This window comes from Chiroxiphia lanceolata, chromosome 1 (assembly GCF_009829145.1).
Source record: "Chiroxiphia lanceolata isolate bChiLan1 chromosome 1, bChiLan1.pri, whole genome shotgun sequence".
In the NCBI taxonomy this organism is placed as follows: Eukaryota; Metazoa; Chordata; class Aves; order Passeriformes; family Pipridae; genus Chiroxiphia; species Chiroxiphia lanceolata.
In genome coordinates, this window is record NC_045637.1 from 47376504 (window position 1) to 47399164 (window position 22661).

At 39.4% G+C, this 22661-nt stretch overlaps 1 protein-coding gene across 6 annotated transcripts in view; it reads left to right on the plus strand.

Annotated features, from left to right (window-relative positions):
• Positions 1–306: 306 nt before the first annotated feature.
• The window catches only part of SS18 (SS18 subunit of BAF chromatin remodeling complex), a 45624-nt gene continuing 23269 nt past the window's right edge, over positions 307–22661 (plus strand). For 2 of the 6 annotated variants that reach the window (XM_032697900.1, XM_032697927.1), the window contains exons 1-4: positions 559–716; positions 4182–4258; positions 5540–5624; positions 19408–19561. In XM_032697900.1, the coding sequence (XP_032553791.1) occupies positions 648–716; positions 4182–4258; positions 5540–5624; positions 19408–19561 (385 nt within the window). In that variant the 5' untranslated portion in view covers positions 559–647. Of the gene's footprint in view, positions 326–558; positions 717–4181; positions 4259–5539; positions 5625–12556; positions 12606–12687; positions 12770–19407; positions 19562–22661 lie in introns of those variants that run through there. The other 4 variants (XM_032697908.1, XM_032697918.1, XM_032697933.1 and 1 more) reach the window with 4 other exon arrangements.

Consider the following 22661-nt stretch of genomic DNA (forward strand, 5'->3'; position numbering starts at 1 on the left):
ACCGCCGGTCCCCTCACGGACGGGCCGGGCCAGGCGAGCACAGAGCGCCGCCCCCGCTCCCGCTCCCCTGCCACGCCTCCCGCCCCGCCCCGCCCCGCCCGGCCGCCCGCGCGGGCTGCCCGGCTGCAACCAACGGCGGCGCTGAGCGGAGGGGGGAAGGAGAGAGCGCCGCCCGGCACAGCCCGAGCGCGTCCCCTGTAACGTGCGCACCACGGCGCTCGCACCCCCCCCCCGCCGGCCGTACCACTTCCCTGCCTGTCCGGCTCTGAGGCGCGTCGGGCAGGATCGTACCAACGCGGCCGAGGGAAAGGGGGTAGACAAGAGGGTGCGTGACACGGGGTGGGGGGGGTCACGTTCGAAACGGCGCAGCGCCGGCTCTCGGTCTCGTTGTTTTGGCCGGGCCGTGCGGGGCAGCCGCGGTCTCGTCGGAGCTGTCCCTCGCCGGCGGGAAAAGCGGGAAGGAGCCGCCGGTCCTCCTTAACGCCTTCCCCCGGCGGGACGGGGATGGGCCGTCCCACCAGGCGCGCGCCCCCGCCCCCCCGCGCGCCGCGTTCTTCCCGGATCGGCGCCGCTGTTGGATTCGCGGGGCGCGCGCGCGGGCAGGCGGGAGCGGGGGCGGGCGCGGAGTCTCCCGGCACCCGCCAGACATGTCGGTGGCGTTCGCGGCCCCGAGGCAGCGGGGCAAGGGCGAGATCACGCCGGCCGCCATCCAGAAGGTGAGGAGGGCGAGGGGAGGCGGGCCCAGCCCGGCCCGGGCCGCCCTGGGGGCTGCAGCTGCCGCTTCCTGCCGCGCGGGGAACGGGGGCGGCGGCGCCCAGAGCGCCGAGGCCCCGACGGGGTAAAGGGAGGGGGCCGGGCCGGGCTCGCTGTGCCCAGGGTCGGGCCCAGCGGGGCACTTGTTGGATCCCCGGACGGGGGGAGGCACCGGGCAGGGGCGGGCGATGTCCCTGAGCCCCCTCACCCCGCCCTACTTCCTCCACTTCGGCTGCCCCGATCGACCCCGCGGGCCTGAATTAACCCGAAAGAACTCGGCCTGGACGCGGAGGAGTCGAATAAGTCCCTTTCTGCGAGGAGGGCCTGACGGTGGGACCGCAGACGGGCTGTTCCAGAGTCTTTGCTGACTTCGGGCCCTGCGGGGTAAGCGGCGGATCCAGCTCCCAAACTTGGTCGGCCAAGTTAATGCTCCCTCCCCCAGAACCTGAGGTGTGATTAAAGAAGAACATCGCTGCCGGAGCCAATGATAGCGGCTCCGGACGACTCCATTTCAGCTTCTGTAGGAGTGAGCAAGTTAACTCGTTAAAGAGCTCAAAGAAAAGGACATAAAGGATTTGTGAGAATCCACAGTGTTTTCTATCAGTGTTTTCTATCAGCAGAAGTAAAGGAGTATGTTCAAGTTCCCTAGTAAGTGGGTGGTATTTGGAAGCTCTGCTGAAGACTCGCACTGTTGTTGGTGTAGATAGCAGTGTATCAAACACATCTCAGATTGCTACAAGCTCCTTGCGTAGTAGGAGCCTTTTGGGTAATGCAGCTAACCTCTGATTTAATAAAGAATTAGAGCATCACAAAAGTAGGTGTTTCAGGGATACGGACCTCAAAGGAGACCCCAGAATTATAATGGAGTCCTCCAGGAGAAGTTGTTGCTTGAAAATTGTAGATGAAAAATATATACCCACTAGGTGGAAAGCTGCTCAGAGGTAGTCTGTAGAGACTTCAGGTCGCCGAGGTGCTTACAGAAAATGTAGACAAGTTTTTCTTATGCTGTAGTCCAGCCATTAATCTGATGGTGGTGTGCTGGCAAAATCCTAGTGTAGTTAAAGAAGAATCTTTGTAATGTACATAAGGTGTCAGAAGCCCTGGAGGTACCTTCATCCACCTGGTAACTAAATTCTCTTTTGATGGTAGGTGTTTATAACTGTTTCAATTTTCTATCAGCAAAGGCTCAATTAAACTTGTATAAAATAGTTGTCTGCAGCCCCATCTAGGATAGAGTTATACTGCTTGTTGCCTTTCCTTTTGGCCCTAGCATTTCCCCCCCCCATCCCAACCCTTCCCCAAGAGGTCCAGCTTACATGGCTGCAGTGAAGGATGCAGCCATCAAACTGGCAGTCTCAAGGTTGCCTGTCTGCTGAGCCTCTCCTGTGTGAGGCATTCTGAGGAGAGCCTTGATTCAAGGCTTCCTTTGCAAGTCCTCTATTAGGCGTCAGTATCAAAGGTATTATCTCCTTTTTTCCTTATTTTTTTTTCTGATTAAAGTGGCCACTGTGTTTCTTATAAAAGTTGAAGTTAGTGTGTGTGTCATGTGTCTGTGTAGCAGTGGGTTTGTGATCCTCTTTGGGGAGTCCAGCTTCAGCTTTGCCTAGTTTCTGAGGCTCACACAGCAACTGAAAATACTGCAGTCATGTCTGTGTTTAATGCTTAAATGTGTTTCCAGATCCAGCAGTTTCAGGCAAAATACTTGCGCTGGGATCATTCCAGTCAGTTCTGGTGGATTCCTGGTTAGCATTTAAGAAGACTTGGCTGGCTGGGTCATTCTTATGTGGATAGAAGGCCTGAGTGGACTGCATAAGGTTTCTGACTCTATACACTTTTCATAGTAGAGGTGGATTAGTCAGGGGGGGGAAAAAAAATCAGTACTTCTTTCTTTTTTTTTTTCCTCTCTGTAGAATTTTTGTAGGTTGGATTCCTAAGGAAGTGAAGATCATGTAATGATGTTGTGCCTTCCTTGTAAAAGCATGAGCTAGTCATGGCTAGTTTCAACCACGTTTGGAAGGAGAGAGTATTAGAAGTGGTTAAGATTCGATTAGTTTTGTGAAATTCAGCAGCTGGGTAAAGGGATCTAAACTAGCTTTCCAGTAAAAGAAAGCAAAGGATTAAATTGATGCAAAATTTCCCATTTGGCAGTAAATTCGCTGTTTTGTTCAGTTGACTTGAGTAACTTGGCTTGTACCTCAGATTATCCATGGTTCTGCTGAGTCTTGTCTGATCAGAATGTGGGATAGGGGTTAAAAAGATGAGTGTGGGGATGTGCAGCTCCAGGAAACCAGGCTGTTTTTTTTTCCTGTTTATGTGACTTTGTGAACTTTCTGAAGAAAGCTGTGAGATTGACCATTTCCCATGATTTTTAGAGCTACTTTTTTTTTTTTTTTGGTCAGAAAAATCTAATTCATATGTGTTCATTTTTGTGGACACTTCTGAAGTATAACAGAGCTATTGTGCCCGTTTGTCCTGATTCTGGCCAGAACACAGTTAATTTTTCCAGGAGCCAAGAGGGGTGTAGCTGGGACCTGGAGGCTATTCTGTACCACCTTACATCAGGGATATGGGAAGGAGCCCCTTCCAGATGGAACAGCCTGGTGGGGTCAGGTATTTTCAGGGTCCTGGGTACTGAGCACTCACATGTGAATTGTTCACCACTCTTGTACACTGTGTTGTTAATGTTGTTTCTGTTACTGTTTTTTCTTCTTATTTCATTGCTGTTTCCAGCAAATTGTTCTTATCTCAGCCTGTGATCTTTACCTTTTGTGCCTCCAGTTCTCCTCTCCAGCCACCAACCAGGCAGAGGGGGAAGTGAGCAAGGGGCAGGTGGTTTGGAGTGTTTCAGTGGGAACAATAAATTGGGGAATACCATTCCTCAAGCACAACACCATTAAACCAAATATCTATAAAATGCAGTTTAGTTAGAGATTCTTCATGTAAATACGGCCTAGCTTTCCAGCACATTTCCTTGAAACAAATCTGACTGGTCAGCTGACTTCTCATCAATAACAATTTCAGTGCCTTCTGTTATTAAATTTATAAACAGTTGCAGGCTTTAGAAGGAGAAGGGAAACTTGGGGTGTAAACTTTTAAGCAAGTTTCTTCTTAGCAATCAAATAAAGGAATGCAGAAAACTTCTAAATTTTCTAAGAACATGATGCGGAACAGGCAAGTCTTTGAACAGGATGCTTCACAAATGTAGCTGTGGTAGTGCTATGAAACCCTTAAACTGAAACCAGTAATACTAATCGGAGGGGAAAAATGGGAGCAAAAGAGTGTTTTATAAATTATTGGTGAAGTAGAGCTTTCTGGATTACTACTTTTTTGTTGTTGTTTTTAAGAAGAAGAGCAAGACTCAAAACTTATTTCCAGTCTTTCAGCAAAGAATGTGAAACTTACTCCAAACTTCTTCTTTGTTGTTTCAGATGTTGGATGAAAATAACCATCTTATTCAGTGTATAATGGACTATCAGAACAAAGGAAAGACTTCTGAATGCTCTCAGTAAGACCTTAATCCATATCTTCTGTGGACTGGGTGAATTTCCATCTAGATCAGCACTATAGATTTGTTTAGCTCACCTTGTAGGAGAACTGTACTCTGAAGAACAAATAAGTTGTGCTACAGATAAAATTTATGTGGGTTTTTTTATTTGCTGTATGAGTATCACTTTTGTCACTGAAATGTTTCAAGTTGCCTACTGCAAGTTGATGTCATGATGACAATGCGCATAAAAATTGAGACTGTATAACAGATCTTTTCCCTCTGTATCATAATTACACTTTAGGAAAGAGGTAGCCTTCTTCTCAAACATTTCAAAATCATGAAGGAAAATGGACCTTTCTTCTTCATGATGGCATGTTTGAAAACTGCCTGCTTTTCACTTACCCAGAAACAAATAGGCTTGTCTTAAATGTTTGGCCTGCCAAAATATCCCACTTGCTGTCTAGTGAGAACTGTAGAAGGAGTCAATTGTTGAGGAATGTTATTTTCTCATTACCCTTTTCTGGCATGAGATGATCATGGCACCCATGTAATCAAATATGGAGTCATGGGACAGACAGAGCATCATAGTATAGCTCAAGTCCCTTGCTAAGAGAATCAGTAGTGTGGGAGTAGGAGGGGAATCATAAATAGTAAGTGTTTTTTGTTTAAGGGAATACTTTTGTTCTAGCACAGTTAGTGTATTTGAAAGCCTGTAGTTATGTACTTGTGCTCTGTTCCCGATTTTAAGGTTATTTTTGTGACTGGAGTAGATGTTGGGACACAGGACTGTGGTTCTGTAGCAGGAAAATCATTCCATAGCAAACTTCCAAAGCTTAAGGTCCTAATGAAATATGTGCACTGGTCTTGGTCATGATTCACATAAATCTATGATATCTTGTATATTGGGGCATAATAGAAAGACCTCTTATTCTCTAGTGTTTGTGATGAAAATTACACTGAACAGGCACAAACACATGAGAGAGCTCTGTGTCTTCTGGTGATTTAGTTTAGGGCAGGAAGTGAAATAGGTGAGAAGAGTGTCAGCCAGCTTTAGATTTTTTCACAGCAAGACAGAAGTAGAGAATATACAGGCACGGATTTGGTGGAGACATTGGGAAAGATTGGACAATAGATAAGTGTGAGGGGCAAAAGCTTAAGATTCCTAATAATGGTGTTCTTGTAAGTCTCTTGAATCTTGATTTACACAGGTAGCTTTTTTGACATGTGTAGAGTTAAAGTAAATTCTGATGTTACTGTATTTGTGAATTAAGATCTGTTTTGCTTTGTTTATTTTGATAGATACCAGCAGATGCTGCATACAAACTTGGTTTACCTAGCCACTATAGCTGACTCCAACCAGAACATGCAGTCTCTACTACCAGCAGTAAGTACAAAATAGTGCAAAAGTAGGGAATAGATTTCATTTGGATTCCTGGAGGAAAAAAACAAAACAAAACAACCAAACAAGTGTTTGAGGTAATGACCAAACACTTTGCCTCTGATTTACTGTGTATTGAATACATGATGCAGTGTGTCTTCATGCTGTATTTGGAGTAATCTCGCTACTTAGGTCTTGCTTAAAACCTGACCTGTTTAACTGGAGACTGTTACTGTGAATCAGGTGTGCAGTGCACAGATTATCTGGCTCCTTCATGGATAGATTTTTTTTCCCCCCCTTAGCTGAGAACTGTAGTTATATGGCTCTTAGTCAACAACTACAGCAGTACACTTTTTCCTCTTACATTAGGAAAAGGTGGGGGAATGAGATTTTTTTTAAAAAAATATTATATTTTTATTTTTTACTGGAATGTCATCCATTCTCTTGCCTCGGTGGAATGAGGCTGGGTAAATTTTTGTCTGCTTTTCTATACTGTAGTTGAGTTTCAAATTCTTTGCCTCTCTCCTGTTTTGGAAAGCAATCTTTTTTTAAGGTGGGTAGTGATAACATGAAAAAAATAAGGGCTCACAGGCTTCACTTAAGACACTGCATTGCTTTACATTTCTTGGATATTACTTGCTGTCTTTTTAATCTGAATTTTTCTGAGTCTGTCTTCCTGAACTCTGTGTTTTATAAGATCTATGAAATTTTTCCCATGTTCCATTGTTTATGGAGCAGTAAGGAAAGAAACAGCAAACATTAAAATAGCTTGCTATCTGTTTGCTTTCTGTGTTAATCGGAAAGCTTGGGGAGTTCATTGTGAGTAACACAGGGAAGTTCTTTGTTTTTTGGTAATAAGACTTTTCTTGAATTAATATAGTCTTGATTCATTTCTGTAATATGAAGCTAAAAAGAATGTCTGTAAAACAGCCATTCCTAGATACTAGTTTTCACCAACTGAAATTGAATTACTTTTTCTTTGGTCTCTGGAGAAGTGTTCTCCAATCATTGCTACTAGCAAAGCATCCTTTCAAGTTGGTACCTAGAGGACTATAGAAACAGTGCTTCATTATGTCCAACCTGTTGTGCCTGTAGAGGCTTCTCTTTTTATAAATCCATGCTTGTAGCTGAGGGGGAGGGAGAGAAACCTTTAAGAGGGCTGTGTGTGTTCCTCAACTAATATGTTTTCTGAGGCTTAATTCATATCCTGGTTCTGATGACAACTGGAAATGAATTTGACCTTATCCTAATCCCTGGCGAACAGCCCTGCTGTTAAAGTTGAATGTGATGACATTCTCTTCTTAAAAGAAAATGAAGATAGGACTGGGAAAGGCTTTTGCAGATCTAGACTGAAGTGTATTTCTGATCCTGAATGGAAGGAATATTCCACACTACTGAGAAAAATAGCACAGTGTTTGTTGGAGGGAGAGGGAGTCCCCTTTGGACAGCTGAGGAAGGGAATAAAAAAAGTAGCTTCTTTGTTTTTCTTACAAACTAAAATACAAAATGAAATTTCAATCTTGTTATCTAAATGTAGATGCTCTGACCTACTAAGTAAGATCTTGGAAGATTTCCCTGAAATGTGGTAGCATAATCAGATAAGATGATTTTTGTTGGGATTTATAGAAGAATATTCTTTAAGTTCTTTCTGTCTTCCCAGTAAATTTTAGTTAGAAGAATTTGTGAACATGTGAGCTACTGCTTTCTACAATGCAGGATAAACTACTTCAGACTCTTTTCCTCTATTGGTTTTCCATTTAAGAACTGATGAGGCTCAAGTTGACTTGGAAGTATTAAGTTTCTCTTCACTATGTTTCTCTATCAGCTGTTGAGCAGTTTACTAAATTCAAGGGTTGTGGGTGGCAACAGCTAAATATGAAGAAAGATACTGTGTGTATAGACTTCTACTATTTTTGATACTAAATACATCAATTATGATACTCCTAATGCAGTAACTTTCCACATAACTTAGGAGGGATTGAGTCTGGATAGCTTCTGAAGGTGGGTTCTATCTCATCTCTTTATCTCTGGAAGATTGTTCCCCTAGTAAGCTGTATTTTCTTTTTTGTTTAAGTTTTATCTTGTTGCTGTTTTAATCAGCTAAATAAACTCTAAAGAAATTTCTCAACTTAAGGTATTTTGTAGAAACTAATAGTTGTGTAGTAAAGTGAAGTTGAAAAGAGAATACTGCTGTTAAGATAGCATTCACACTGAAGAAAAGGGGTGAATGACCAGGTTCACTGAAGTTTTTAATACAAGCTAAAATGATTCTAACCTGATGATAACTTCATTGTATTCTCTAACAATATTCCTTAGACTTAATGCATAAAGCATTGCTGGGAAAATGGTTCGTACTCAGCTGCTGTGCCTCTGTCCTTGTCTTTTAGAATGCACTATTCTAATGAAAGGTCTGACATCCTGTCTGAAACTCTGGTATTGCCTGTAGAGAACAAGTGTAGTGAGCCAACAGTGTTGTGCAGAGAAATGTTTCTGTAAGGGGGACCTGGAAGTGAGGAAAAGGTGATGAAACAGATGAAGGAAGCACTGCAGGGTCTGGGGTGAAGGGAACTAGAAAAACTTTGAAACTCCAGTGTCATAACAAAGCTCCTCTTGTCTTTGTATGCATGCTAGAGTATTAAATTATGACTTTCGGGATGAGAGACCTTCTTTCACATTAAAAGACAAAAAGAGTGTGAGGTTATTCTGGAGTCAGCCAGTCTTTCCTGAGCTGTGTGAACAGCAACATTTTTAAGGGCAGGGCTGTTTTGAAACATCTTCGTATCTGGATAAGAGCGCTGACTGAGTTCACCTGTGAAGTTGATACAACTTTGTTTCCTCTCTTAGAGTCGTGGCAGGTATTTCTTTCTTGGATAGCAGTTAAAAGTCTCTTTACCACCACTTCATCAGATAAGCCAGCTTACCAAAAAGGGCTTGTACCATGAGGAAAACAACACTGTTGAAGTCTTGTGATATTTCGTTAGTGCTGCGTTTGAGGGAGGTTGTAACAAAGTATTGGTGTCCTTGAACTATAGAGAGCAGAGGTGCAATTAAAGCGGTAGTGAAGTATTGTGTGCCTGTGTTCCTAAACACATTCAATCTCAAACTGCAGAACAGGCATCTTGTCCTCTCTGACTTTTATTTTTTTTGTTTTCTTGACAATGTTTTAGTGGCCTTAAAAAGGCATTGCCAACTATTGAATAAAAAAACCCCAGCTTTTCTACTTGGACATTTTCTCTCTCTCATGTCTTAATTTTGCCAAATATTTATAAGGAAACAACCCGTGACCATCACTTTATTTGATGTGTAAAGGGGAACTTTCCATTTTATAATGGGCAGATATTGAGGTCTGCAGGAATTATTTGATTGGGTTTTTTGATTATTTGATTTGGTTTGATTATTTGGGGTTTTTTTAAACACAGAAATTTTTTTTTTTCAGTGTTTTTATTGCATAATGCATCTTGCCTTCTGTCAGAATGAGATTTCAGCATGAGATTTCAGTGTGTATTTCAAGAAGGTGATGAAAATAAATGACTACTACTCACTTGTGTAACATACCAGTTTTCTTTTACGTTGAAAGTGCCAGTTTCTTCCAGTAGCAAGCTAAAGTTTCCAAGAAAACTTGTTGTGTCCAAGTTGTAGAATAAAATCTGGACATCACATTAAATTATTTTTCTAAATTTCACAATACTGGAAAGATTATAATAAACTAATAAAAAAGTGATTTTTTGCTTGAGATATTTATTTCAAAACTAAAGCTTTTTGTAGGACTTGTGAAATCCCTTATTGTGTGTTGTTTCTAAACTTGTCACACAGATTAGAGCGGAGTCTGTTTAGTTACAAAATACTTCTACATAAAATGGTAGTTACTTTTTGTAAACACCCAACATCAGCAGGCACTGAAATGCTGTTTATTTCCAAAACAACTGCTGCAAGAGATAGAACCACTAAACATAATTACTAGCACTTGATGAAAACTTGCTTTCAGCTTCCTTATTGGGAGATTTTTTTAATTTGTTTTGTATGTGGGTAGTGATTGTCTTTTTTTTCCCAAGTTGCGGAGTTCTGCAGGCTAAATAGGAATCTTTGACGTAAGCATGGTTTCACTCAAACAGTGGAAAGTCTCTTATGATCTTAAACACATTATTTTTCAAAAGAGTAGTGTTTAGTCTTTGGGTTTAATGAACTTGTGATGTTTCTAGAAAAAAATTGGAGTTTTAGGAACTGAACAGTGCACTCCGCTTCTTTCGTAGCCTTTATTTGAACATAAAAGTTGTCTAAAATATATGTTAATTGAATTACCTTTAACTATTTTTCTTGAAAAAAGCAAGATGGGATCCAGAAAATAAAAATATGGCTCAGTTTTAGTAACTTAAAATAAAATTTTGAAATAAAATACTTGTTACTGATGATGAGAGGAATTTTAAATTTACAAGATTCTTGTCCAGTTATGTACTAAATGCCTGGGAAAGACTGATGTCTGTGGTAGTGCTGTGGTTTAACCTCAGCTGGCATCTAAGTACCATGCAGCTGCTCACTCACCCCACACACCTTCCCTCTCCTCGTAGTGGGAGGGGCAGGAGAATCAGAAGAAAGGCTAAAACCTATGGGTTGAGATAAGAACAGTTTAATAATTTAAATAAAATACTTTAATAATAATCACAGAACATGCTGAGTTGGAAGGGATCCACAAGGATCATGGAGTCCAACCCTTAGCCCTGCACAGGACCATCCCCAGGAGTCACACCATGTGCCTGAGAGTATCATCCAAACACCTCTTGAACTCTGTCAGGCTTGGTGCTGTGACCAGTTTCCTGGGGAGCATGTTCCAGTGCCCAGCCATCCTCTGGGTGAAGAACCTTTTGCTAATATCCGACCTAAACCTCCCCTGACACAACTTCAGGCCATTTGCTTGGGTCCTGTCACTGATCTCCACAGAATAATATAACTGTAATTAAACTGAGTCAGCTTTTGCTGAAACCAGTGCCCAGCCTGAGTATGATATTCTATGGTGTGGAAATATCCCTTTGGTCAGTTTGGATCTGCTGTCCTGGCTGTGCTCCCTCCTGGCTTCTTGCACACCTGCTCGCTGACAGGGCATGGGAAACTGAAAAGTCCTTGACTTAAGAGTAAGCACTGGTTAGCAACAACTAAAACATCAGTGTGTTATCAAGGTTAGTCTCCTGCTGAGTCCAAAACACAGCACTGTACCAGCTATTAGGAAGAAAATCAACTCTATCCCATGGGAAACCAAGATAGGTAGTATAACAGAAAGTCTGTTTGTGGTGTATGCTTTCCTGCTCATCACAGCTGGCATCAATCTTTAAACCTCTAGATTAATTCAGTGTATATTTAATGTTAGTGTATTGATTAAATTAGTTTTAAAGCAGATACACAGAGCAGTATGGTGCATAATTCTGCATTAGCTTTTCAGCACACAAGTCCATGCCCAATTGAAGTTCAACTATTTGTAAACTGACTTAATAGAGAACAGAGCAAAAGGAAGGTCAGATGTTTCCTGTTAAGAGGCAAGGGAGCTATTAGTCAGAACTGGAGCTTGGATTTTGAAGAATAGTTGCTCTGATTAAATGTTTGTTAAATAGTTTTTAAAAAAATCATAATAATTTCTTAAGACTTTCTAAAAGAGATACATTTGGTAGTAGATTTCTTGGGAAAGGGAGGAAAGATGTAGCATTCGTACCTACCATATTATGTGACTACACTCTAATGCTACACTCTGCTGCCCTTCAAACAAGGGACAAGTAGAGCCACTATGATTTGATGGGTAAAAGAAATTAAGCTCCATATTCCTGTCCTGTTATTAGAAACTCAAGCCAGTGCAAATCTGTAATTGATAAAAGCTAATTTATTTGTGCTTGCATCCTCCATGAAAAACTTAATTTCTTAAATTATTCATTCCTCCAACTCTTCAAGCTCTTACATTTTTCTTTGCTATGTTGGTTTTGCATAATAAAAAAGATGTCCTGTGTTTTGTGAGCAACAAGCACATGGGGTAAGCATCTTTTGAAAATAGTCTCCAGCCCCCAGTTAGTTAGGCTTTGTCAGCAATGAATGGGAAATGTGGGACATCAAGATTCATGTTGTATTGCCACAATACTCTTAAAAGTCAGCATTACCACTGTGTTAGTGATCTTGGAGACTCAGCAGTCTGAACAAAATGGTAAATAAGACTTTTCTTGAACTTGTACAGTATTCCAGGTCTGTTAGAGACGAGTTTTAATTCTTTGTTGCTGTCCATAGCCTAGGTCTTAGGTATGACTGCAGTAACCAGTCATAAAAGCATTACATTATGATCTAGCAGTTTCAGTGCTTGCAGAGAGGTCTGGTGTGTCTGTATCAATTAATTGGCTTTACTTTAAGGCCAGCGTGTGATTCTCTCTATCCATTTGCTTTCTTTGAGGCTTTGCATGCTATTTGACTTCTGACCTCTCAGTGGACATGCTGATTATCTGCATGTTCATTGTATGTAAAAACGTGGTTATGAGATATTAATCAAAAGAGAACTAGTTTTGCAAATAGGGACACAGATTTTTATTTATTTTGGGTAGAGCATGAAAGGAAACACATCCATTGCTTATACCATCAAACTGAAAACCTACTAATGGGAAGGAAGTCCTGGAGAATTGTCAGTAGTACAAGCTTTTTAGAAGCCTTAAAAGCAAAACAACCAAATTTACTGTGATTTAAGTTTTATGGACTGTTTCTTCCCTAGTCTTTTTTGTTGAATCTCTAACAGTCCTTGTGTCGATACACATCTTCTAGGGCTAGTAATGCCACCCTGTTTTAGCAAAAGCGAATTGTGTATGTTTGTTTATAAAAGAATTTTCAGGTTGTGGATCCTCAGTTGATCCATATATACCATGGCCTCATAATAAAAATTCCTTTTCCGGGTTGTTTGTTTTAGTCCAGAGAGGCTTTTAAATGTTGGAAAGAAGTTTGGTGGCTGTTTAACAAGATTTCATTTTGATGGTGATGGTTATGCTAACATCACTAGAGCTGTACTCTCATCAGCTGCAGTTCTGCTGTGTGATGTTTTAAAGTTGTTGTATGATGAAAAATCTGGAGTCCAAATTAATTAGATGGAAAGGGCAATGTTTTCATTCTGGATTACTGCAGACTAACTTTGGGACTGTGTAAGTGGCTGTGTTGGCACAACTGAATGAGTGCTGTTGGAAATAGAGAGCTGCTGGAAGGAGCTTCTTAAGCCAGCAACTCCACTTAAAAAAAAAGAAATAAATAAAATCAGTATAGGGGAATTTCAGTGGTTGGGATGTTAGGTGAATTCAGAGACTACTAGCTACCACTTTAAATCAGAGGGTTGTTTAAGTTCTGTAAGCTAGTTTGCATGTGTTGCTAATGAGGTGTGTCCACACGGGGAGCTAGTGCACTGTACACAAAAAACTACTTCTATTGCCTCCTAACTTCTGTGGCTGATTTAGAAATCAGTAAAAATAGCTAGCAGTTTGAAATAGGACTATGCTCTAAGGTGTAGTTCTTTCATACTTGAAGATGTGATTTGCCTCTCCGTGGTACAGTATCTGCACAATAAATACCTGTTTGAACCGTAGGCAGTTTGCTGAGAGCTGTGCCAGGCAGTCTGGTAACATAGGTGCCAATCCTTCAGCCTCTATGGTTTTGCTGTTTCCCCAGTGCCATGCTTTAAGGGTTCTGCAGGATTCTTTCTACTTTAATTGAGTTTACATAGGGCCTTTCAGCTAGAAGAGAGTTGGATTTTTTATCTTAGGTTACTAAATGCAAGAAAAACCTGTAAATATTAGACCAGATAATAATCCATCTTAAAAGCGAAAGAGACAAGAGGCTGTGGAACACAAAATCCTGCTTTTGGGGGCAGATATGAACTGTATATTACTGGGGAATTACAGAGCACCTCTGAAGTTCTCTAGTTTCAATAACTCAGTGTGCCCCAAGCTAATATCCACAGTTAATTTATTCATAGGCACTTATAATAAACCCTTCTGAATTCATACCGGATTGTTTAATTTTTGATTTAAATAATTTCTAGTTATATCAAGAGTTATGAATTATTTGTGATTATTTTTAAAGTATCAGAATAACTATTGCAATGAGGTTATCAGATATTTTAGAGTTAAATTTTCTGTTTGTTAAAATGTTGTTTAAGAATATTGGTATGGTGGAATATTTTTATACAGTGATATATGCAATTCGAAACAATTAAAAATTCCAATTTCCTCTTCGAACAGAGTGTTTTAAGTATTACATTATGCACTATTTAAAAATTTTGTTGAAATCTTAAGTCAGAATGTCTCTGATTTTTGAAGATACCGATGTGTAAATCAAGATGTATAAACTGGATGTCATTCTAAATTTAGATTTCCTTACTCCTAGTATCACAACTCGTACTCCAACAGTGAGAGCACAAATTACATTTGTATTTGACTTTACTATTTAGATATGATTGATAATGCTTTTCCTGTAGAAATCCTTTCTATCCCTAAATGTTACACTTGCTGAGAATTGATACATGTTCTTTATTTTTTTCTTTTAAGACATTCAATTCTAGAATACCCTGTACCTTGTAAAAGAAGAGTCATAACCTGATTAAATAAATCCTGCTCTTTCAGTTCTCAAAAATGTATCCTTTATGGTCTTACTTCTCAATCTGACACCTCAGTAAGTACTCTGCAGGTGCCATCACCACCTATCAACAGAGTACTGCTCTCTGAGACCAGGACAGGTCCTGTTATATTAGCAATGCGATGTGTGCAGGGCAGAGTACCTCCTGGGACATGGGGCATTTTACTTTGCAGAAAATGGTATTTGAGAATTGAAAACAAAAATGATTGATTAAATCCTCATTTAAGGCTTCTCTTGGAAAGATCAGAAGGCTTTTATGTTTGTATTCCATGTAGCTTTTAATTGTTATTCTGAGAGAATTTCAGGAAAATTGTATTTTTGATAGTGTAGTTTAAATATCTACTGCCAGTTGTATTGATTAGCTATACTGTGTTTTAATGTGTGTAACAGTAGTTCCTGTTTTTTACATTTTATTGATGACTGAGTTGGTATTCCACCTCAGTTTTTATAGCAATAGAAGTTCCATAAACAAATCTTTGAAAACTCCAGGTGTACAATTCTACCGTGGCAGATTTTATTGTTACTGTCTTTCATTTGATCTAATTTATTATTTAAAGGAAAAGCTCCAAAAAATGCAGTGTGGCTATTGTTTTCAGTGCATGCTTTCAAATAACTTTTGGATTTACTAGGATTTTGTTTGCTGGAAGTTGTCAGTTAAAATCTTGTCTCTTTTTTCTTGTCTCTTGTTTTTCTTATCTCTTTTTTTGGTTGCAGCTATTGGGTCAGTTTCAGTCTTTTTCCAGTTCAGATTTGCAGAATTGGGCTAAATAGCTTATAATTATAGTTTTTCATGCTCTGATAAATTTTAAATGCTCATAGCAGCTATAAATATAATCTGTGTGTTTGGGGAAATGAGCCAAAAATTAGTGTTTAGCAAAGTGAAGCTATGTCTAGCATCTTCTAATTCTTTAATTTACTTTTTACTGATAGCAAAATATTTAACATTTTCTACTTCATAATTGGAATAAAATCATCAGCAATTTTGATTGTCATCCCTTTGTGTCATGCATCCAGCAGGGGGGAAGTAGCCTTTCCTTTGGATCTGTTAACCTTACTACGTTTGTATGTCATTTCACCTTTCATAACTAGACTGAATGGGTAGGGTTCATGTTGGGTAGCTTTCCTTTCACAATGGGTGGGTTGGGTTTTTTTGAGTACTCTGTGATCCTTTTGTATTTTAAAGGATCTTCACCCTGTGTAGAGCTTATTACTGGGAATAGTCAATTTCCTTCTGTAAAGAACAAAAAAGGTTAAATAACCCAGGCTGTGTGGTTGGGTTTTTTGTTTGATTATTGTTCTGGGGTATTTTAATTAAATCTGATTTAAAGAAGTTTATCATCTGTAAAAGCCTGGATCAACTCCAATAGAAATAGGGAAGTTGGCATTTTAAAACAGTTTTTTCTTGTTTTCTTCTGTCTGCGTCCAGTAGTAAAATACTCTGGAGGATTTTCACTGGGGAATAATTATATCTGCAGGAGACATTTCGTTTTAATTACTATCAGGTAGTGATTGGTTTATGATCTGACATGAAGGCTTGTAATACACTTTTAAAATATCCTATATAATATTCTGTATAACTGTTTCTATTGCATATGTATGTGTAATTATCTCTGAACCTTATTTAAACTTTGTTCTGGTGTCTTGTGTTGATGAATTCCTCAGGTTTATATGGTTTATGTGGTGCCCTATATGTTTAAAGTTGTTCCTCCATTTACTGACTCTTCTCCTGAGGTTTTTTTTGTTGTTAAACCGTAAACTGAAGGATCTACTTTTTGTATGTATCATACATTAAATTGTATTTCTGTCATATCCTCTTAAGTTCCTTTTACATAAAAAAAAAAAACCTGCCCTTTTTAACTTGTTTGAGGTGATAACATTCAAAATTTTTAATCACTGTTGGCTGTCTTCAGAATCCTTCTGTTTTTACAGTATCTTTTGGTGATTGCTTTCCCCAAACTGAACGTGTATCATGATCACAAATACCTTGACCTTTTTTTCTTTCACATTGTACGTCACTTTTGATATATCAAGTACTGACGATAATCAGAAAGTGACCATGGGTGTTATGAATAGTTTTTATGAGTTTTGGAGTTTTCTGTTTGTTTTTTTGGGGTATTATTTGATTTTTTTTTTTCCCCAGCAAACTGTCTGGATTCTGGTCATTTATTTTTTCTCTAGGTTAATGGCAATAGGAGTTTCCTCTTTCTGAAGAAAGAATAGTTCACAGTTCAGTGTATTTGCCCTATATTTATCCCTGTTGAATTTTACTTGGCACCTTCTGTTCAGTAATGGTACAGTATCTTCAGATGTTAATATTTACTGAGAAATATTTTTCAGGAGACCTCTATATGTTCCTTTATTCTTTCAACTTCTTTGGACTGTTTTTGATCAGTGCAAGTGTGTACTCCTGAACAACATATTTTTCCAAAAGGCTTTGTCGAAAAACTTGTGTTAAGAAGATTTTGTTAAATATGCATCTAGGTGGTTTAATTTATATTTATATTTTTAAAAAATTCTAATAGATTAGAGAGATTTGACTTTACTGTATTGACACTTTACTAAATTTTTACCATTGGTATTTTATGATATTCTAATTATTTTCATAATTTTATCTGTAGCCCAGGGAGCAAGCCTCACATAATTCCTAGAATTGGTCCCACTACTTTTTTATAAATAGAGGTACAGGGTTCATCTACCTTCTAGTCATCTTATAGGGTAGTTTATTGTAATGGAAGATTAGATTTTTTTAGCAGTTTGGTCCTTTTTCTTGCATTATTTTCAAGAATTTGAAGTGGCTTCACACAGGTCTTTGGGCTGTTTCTATATCCAGGAGCTCCTTTTGCTGAGTTATTTTCTGGTAGTACCTTTTTGAGTGTTTTTAATTGCTCCCTCAGTTCTCTCAATTCCCTGTGGTTTGTGAAGTCTCTTGAAGGTTTTTGTATCTAATGGGATTTTTGAAGTCCTTAATACTTTTTTTCCCCTGTCCTTGCATGTTTGCATTCTTATGCTGTTTTTTTGATAACTGCAGTGTTTCTCTTAAAGGAGAGTTGCTTTGAAAACTTCCAGACTTAAATTTTAGAGTTGAAATGTAGTTTTTCTCACGTAACCTTTGGAGTTATTTTTCCCTCGTTCCATGCGTAAGGGCATGCCTATGTTTGTGCAGTATCACCTGCAGGATAGCTAAAACCTAGATAGGGTCTAGTCTTTTTTTAGTACTTTATAGTATTTTTCATTATCAGCATGTTATATGAACATTGGATTTGCTAATGTTTTATGCTTGGAATCTAAGAAGTTAATTTTAATTCTGAAAACATTTCAGCTTGAGTGGATTCTGACTTTGCTCTCAGTTTGCTGACATGGGACTGCTGTTAGGCTCTGAGCTCTGGCTGCTTATGTGGAGGTACCAAGTGTGTTGGTTTTGCTGGTATTCCTAAATGTACTTTCTAAATAAAAACTAAAAATAGTCTGTTTGTTTTCTTTTTTTGTTTGTTTATCTGTATATCAGTTTTACATAACTTCTGTTACATGCAAATTACCACCATAGTGAGTTTTGAAAGTGAAGGAAGATTTAACTGAGGTGAAGCAACCTTGCTTTGGTTGCTCACTAGTGGAGGAAAAACAACCAAATGAAGCAGTTCGGAGAGTGGAGCTGCCTTTCACTCTTACCTTCTCTACCTTCTGCCACTTCTGCTATAGGATGAGGAAAGAACTTGCTTATAAAATGTCATTCTCTTCATTGTGGATGAATGAAAGGAATTTAGTAAGAGAATTTACCTGCTTGCTTCCATTTTTCTTCATCTCCTTCCTTCTTCCTTCCGAAAAACAGCTTTTACTATGTTCTTGAGGAATTCTTAAAAGTATTGCAGGGAAAATGATACCCACTTGAGGTATGTGAAGAAACATTAAGAGAATAAATCTGTACTGTTCACTCCCCTCCCCTGGCAAGCAAATATGTGTGTATCTGTGTTACCCTGATGTTACTGTCTCCAAGGGTAAGAAGGGGTCCTGCCTCACACTCATTAGGAAAGCCTTACTTTTTACCACTGTATTGTTTCTTGTCTTTATGAACCTCCTGATGAGTAGGTATAGGCATAAGAGGGCACTGGGCTAGACAGGAACTAAGGGTTCGCATCCTTGGTTCTTTCTGAAGAAGAGAAACACTGAAAAATGCACGTGTGGTTGTGTCATGGGAAGAGTTTTTCATGAATAGTTATGGCCTGTAGAGAGAATCCTCAAAAGCCAGAGAGCCAGGTGTTCGCTCTCACAGAGATGACTTTTATTCCCCTGAAAGTGTTTGGCTAAGGTATGTGAGGAGGATCGTAGAGTCTCACAATTGTTTTTAGTAGGAAAATGAAGCTGGCTACTAGCAGTTTCTGCATCTCCTTACATTGCTGTGAATAGAACCTACCAGTAAATTCCCCCTTCTATTTATTGTTTTTTTTGCTCTCCCTCTTTGAACTCTCAAGGTTATTCAGTTATTTTCCTCACAATTTCATTAGGAAATTTGCCAAAAACATCCTTTCTAGGCAGCTGTCTCTGGACCTTTGGAGGCCAGCACTAATGTGCTTCCAGTCTGTAGGGGGTGTTTGGCACGGAATTATGAACTAGGCCTTCAGCGCTTTGGGGGAGAGCGGGGAAGAGATCGCTAGTGTTTTACCACACCCAGGTGCAAATTTTTTGCCAGTCTGTGAGCATTCAGAGGCTTTCATCTCATGTTGTACCTGTTTTGTCCCTGTGCAAGGTCTGTTAACAGCAACAAATTGTTGATGTGAGAGAATTACAGTGAAGACTTATTTCTCTGTTGAAGGAAAGCTTTTGTGTGTGTGTGAGGGAGTGACTCCAGCAGTCTTGAACTGTTCAGATGTAATTTTTTAATGAGACATTGATTTGTATTTTTTTATTTTAAAGCGATGCTCGAAGGTGCTGTGGTGTTGTTTGTGTGTAATACTTCATGTAAAATTGATTGAAATGTTAAATGTTTTGCCAAAAGTAATGTTGGGAGGAGTTAAAATGTATCAGAAAGAGCAAGAAGTGCATTTCAGTGCTTGCTTTCATAGCCCGCTGAACAATATAGGCAACTGCTGTACCATATGTACATATAATATATTTGTCAGACTAACTGCTTCTCGTGTTTGACTAAACTGTCTCCTTTCAGCCACCCACACAGAATATGCCTATGGGTCCGGGAGGGATGAGTCAGAGCGGCCCTCCCCCACCTCCGCGCTCGCACAACATGTCTTCAGATGGTATGGTAGGTGGGGGCCCTCCTGCACCACACATGCAGAACCAGATGAACGGCCAGATGCCTGGTAAGTTTTTCTCCTCTAAGACATTAACACCAGCGTTGCCTGGCAACTGAAACGACATGGGGGCTCAAGGGATACTAGATTGTTGATGACAAAACTGCTTTGAATGCCCCCGAGTACAAGCTCTCTTAGAGTTTGTTAGCTACAGAGCTACGTGACCTGTATTCAGTGTTTATCAGGCTGCCCTTGGGCTTTGATGTAGCTGACACACAGCATTCCTCTGATGAACAGAACTGGCTAAATTTAGTCTGTTTGAAACCGTGCAGTACAGCTGGCTTTAGAAGGCTTATTGGGGAAAGGTATTGACCTGTGGCTGAGTGAACACAAATCTTTCCATAAAAAGATAATGTGAAATTATCGTAGCTAAATAATTAGATAATAATAAAATAGATACATCTGAAAGTGGGTGTTTCTAATTTGGGTAAATGTTTTTGTTGATTTGTCTTTTTTTTTTTAGAGATTGTTTTTGTACAGAAAATTGTCCAGCTTCCACTAATCCTCTGTGTTCTTTATTACTGAAGATGTGTTGAATTGTAAGGGATCTGTGAAGGAATGGCCTCCAGATTATTGTTCTAGGTGTAAATTCTAAGTCAGTTTCTATGCCATCCTGTTTTGTAATAAAAAGAAAAGCACTTTGGAAGGCAGAAACAAAGCAGTGAAAGAAGATGATAAAAATCTATGTTTTACCTACCACTACTGGCTTTGGGGTAACTGCTCCCTTTAGCAGTCATGGAGTAGGCCGTGGAAAAGCTTGCTGCTTTATATAGAGGCTGTATTCCAGAATTTCCACTCATAAAGTCATACTACCTATTTCACGTGAAATGGCTTTCAGCTTAAAATTGCATTCCCAGGATTGCTTTTGTTCAGGACCCCTTTTTTTTTTTTCCTTTTTGTATGGAGAAAGTTTTCATACAAAAGCTCTTCAAGATATTGATACTTCCAAGAAAGGAAACTACCGTCAAAAGATCCTTGAAAATTCACAGATTTCACAGAATATTCTGAGTTGGAAGGAACCCACAAGGATCACCAAGTCCAATTCTTTAAGTGAATGGCCCATACGAGGATCAAACCCACAACCTTGAGTGTTATCAGCACCATGTTCTAACCAACTGAAGTAATTTCATGTCTCACTGGTGACAAGGATAAACTTTCATGACAGGAAACACAGTAAATAACTTTGCAAAACTTAATATAAGGTAAAAAATACGATTGCTGTAGTCTCTCATTTCTGAGCAAATCTCGATAGTGCCACCTGATAGTGGCAGCTTTTCTGAAAGAGTAGCTGAATAACCTGCAGAGGCCGTGTGTAAGAAGTGTAATAAAAGATCTAGAGAAGAAGTTAGTTTTATCATACATGTTGGTCATGGTCTGCATCTGGAAGTGTAAAGAGCAATATATGCTGCTCCCTAATTAGGGCAGAGATATTTTGATTGTGGAGTCCTTTATCCATCTAAAATCCATCAGTTCCCATGGAGAATAGCTTTGCCTCTCAAAAATCAGTCTCTTTGACCCTCGAGTGTAATCATATTATTGTTATTATACTGATCTTTTCCAAGGAGAAGGATTACTAAGTCACAATGTGAGCATAATGACTTCACTGCAGAGCCACAGGGGAGAAAAGTCACTCCTTAAACATACATATTTTGTAATTAGATAGAATAAGAAAAGAGCTCTTATGAAAATACGTGAAAGGTAAATAGGTTTGTTTTGGTGTTCACCTAGACAGATACTTAAATACAGATTCCAACTAAGCTTTAATTTAGCCTTTCCAGCATATTCCCTTTTTCGAAGGTCTGTTCTTTCCTTCTCAGTTTGAAGTTGTCTCTGAGGATGTGAAGATAAACGGCTTAGGATGAGGGCATCTCTAATATCGGAAAGGCATGCTAAAATAATTTCATAGGTAGGCGTTAGAGAAAGGGAAACAGAATCATCTTGGTAATTGTATAGCTGAATTACACATATTTTTTAAGTGTTTGTTAGTTTACCTGCATGTGAGCCTTTCTGTATTTTGCAGAAACATATTTCTAGTAATTTCTACAGAGTATGGATTTGCTTTCTTCTTTTAAGGCATTTACTCTGAAGTTACATAGACACTTTGTAATAGAAAACAGATACAAACCCACAAATATCTGAGGAGATGATCTGTCTAACCGGAATAAAGTCCTAATATGTAAACTGAGAGAATCCAGGGTTGACAGCAACCTGACCAGCCTGGAAGAAATAAAATGCAAGCTCTTAAAAAGTGCTAGCTAAGAATTTCTGGGAGGCCTTACCTGACCTGGGGCTTCTGCAGACCTGAGTATACGCGGAAGGGTTGATTAAAAGAACTGTCTAGTGGTGGTCAGGGCATGAGTCAACTTAAAGTTCTTCTTTAGATCTGTCCCATTACTTTAAAGGATGATTTTTCTCATACTTATGTTCTCTTAGTGCAGAACCTGAAGTGCTGCTGAGGCCGTTAATTGCATCCACTGACAAGTGAATGTCTGTATCCTCGTACCAAGACAGTTATGGCAAACCTTTTTCAGCCTGTGGTACAATTGAGAGTTTTCTGTACCTGTGACAAATTGTGGTTTGTAGATGAAAAAATTACTGTTTGAAGAGTTACTTGGAGAGTTTGTGTGATGCAAAGTAAGAGCGGTCCGGATTTGGAAGGAGATGATGAAATGAGCTGTGCCGCTGGCAAGTGATTTTCCTGATTTTATTGTATGTAAAAAGTTGAAAGTTAAGACTAGCCACAGGGTTCTCTGACCTTTGTCCTTACATTGGTAAGTGACCTTCCTGAATAACAGGTGCTTGTGTGTTACCAGCAAGTTCTCTCAAAGTCTTCTTTCCTTCCTGCAAATGCGGGCTTAAATGCACTTAGTCTGGCTTACAGCTTCTCGGAGCTAAGGTGCTGTCTATAAGTGGGTAAGAGGAAGAAGGACTTCTGTTTATAGTCAAGATAGATGCTTACTCTGCTAACGATGGATGATAACACAAAATCTAATTAGTACTACATTTAAAGCAGTTAGGTTAAAGTGCAGATACTTCATTCATATTCTCTTCTTTCTATTTCATTTATTCATGTAAAAAAAGAAAATCATTTGTTTTTACCTTATGTACA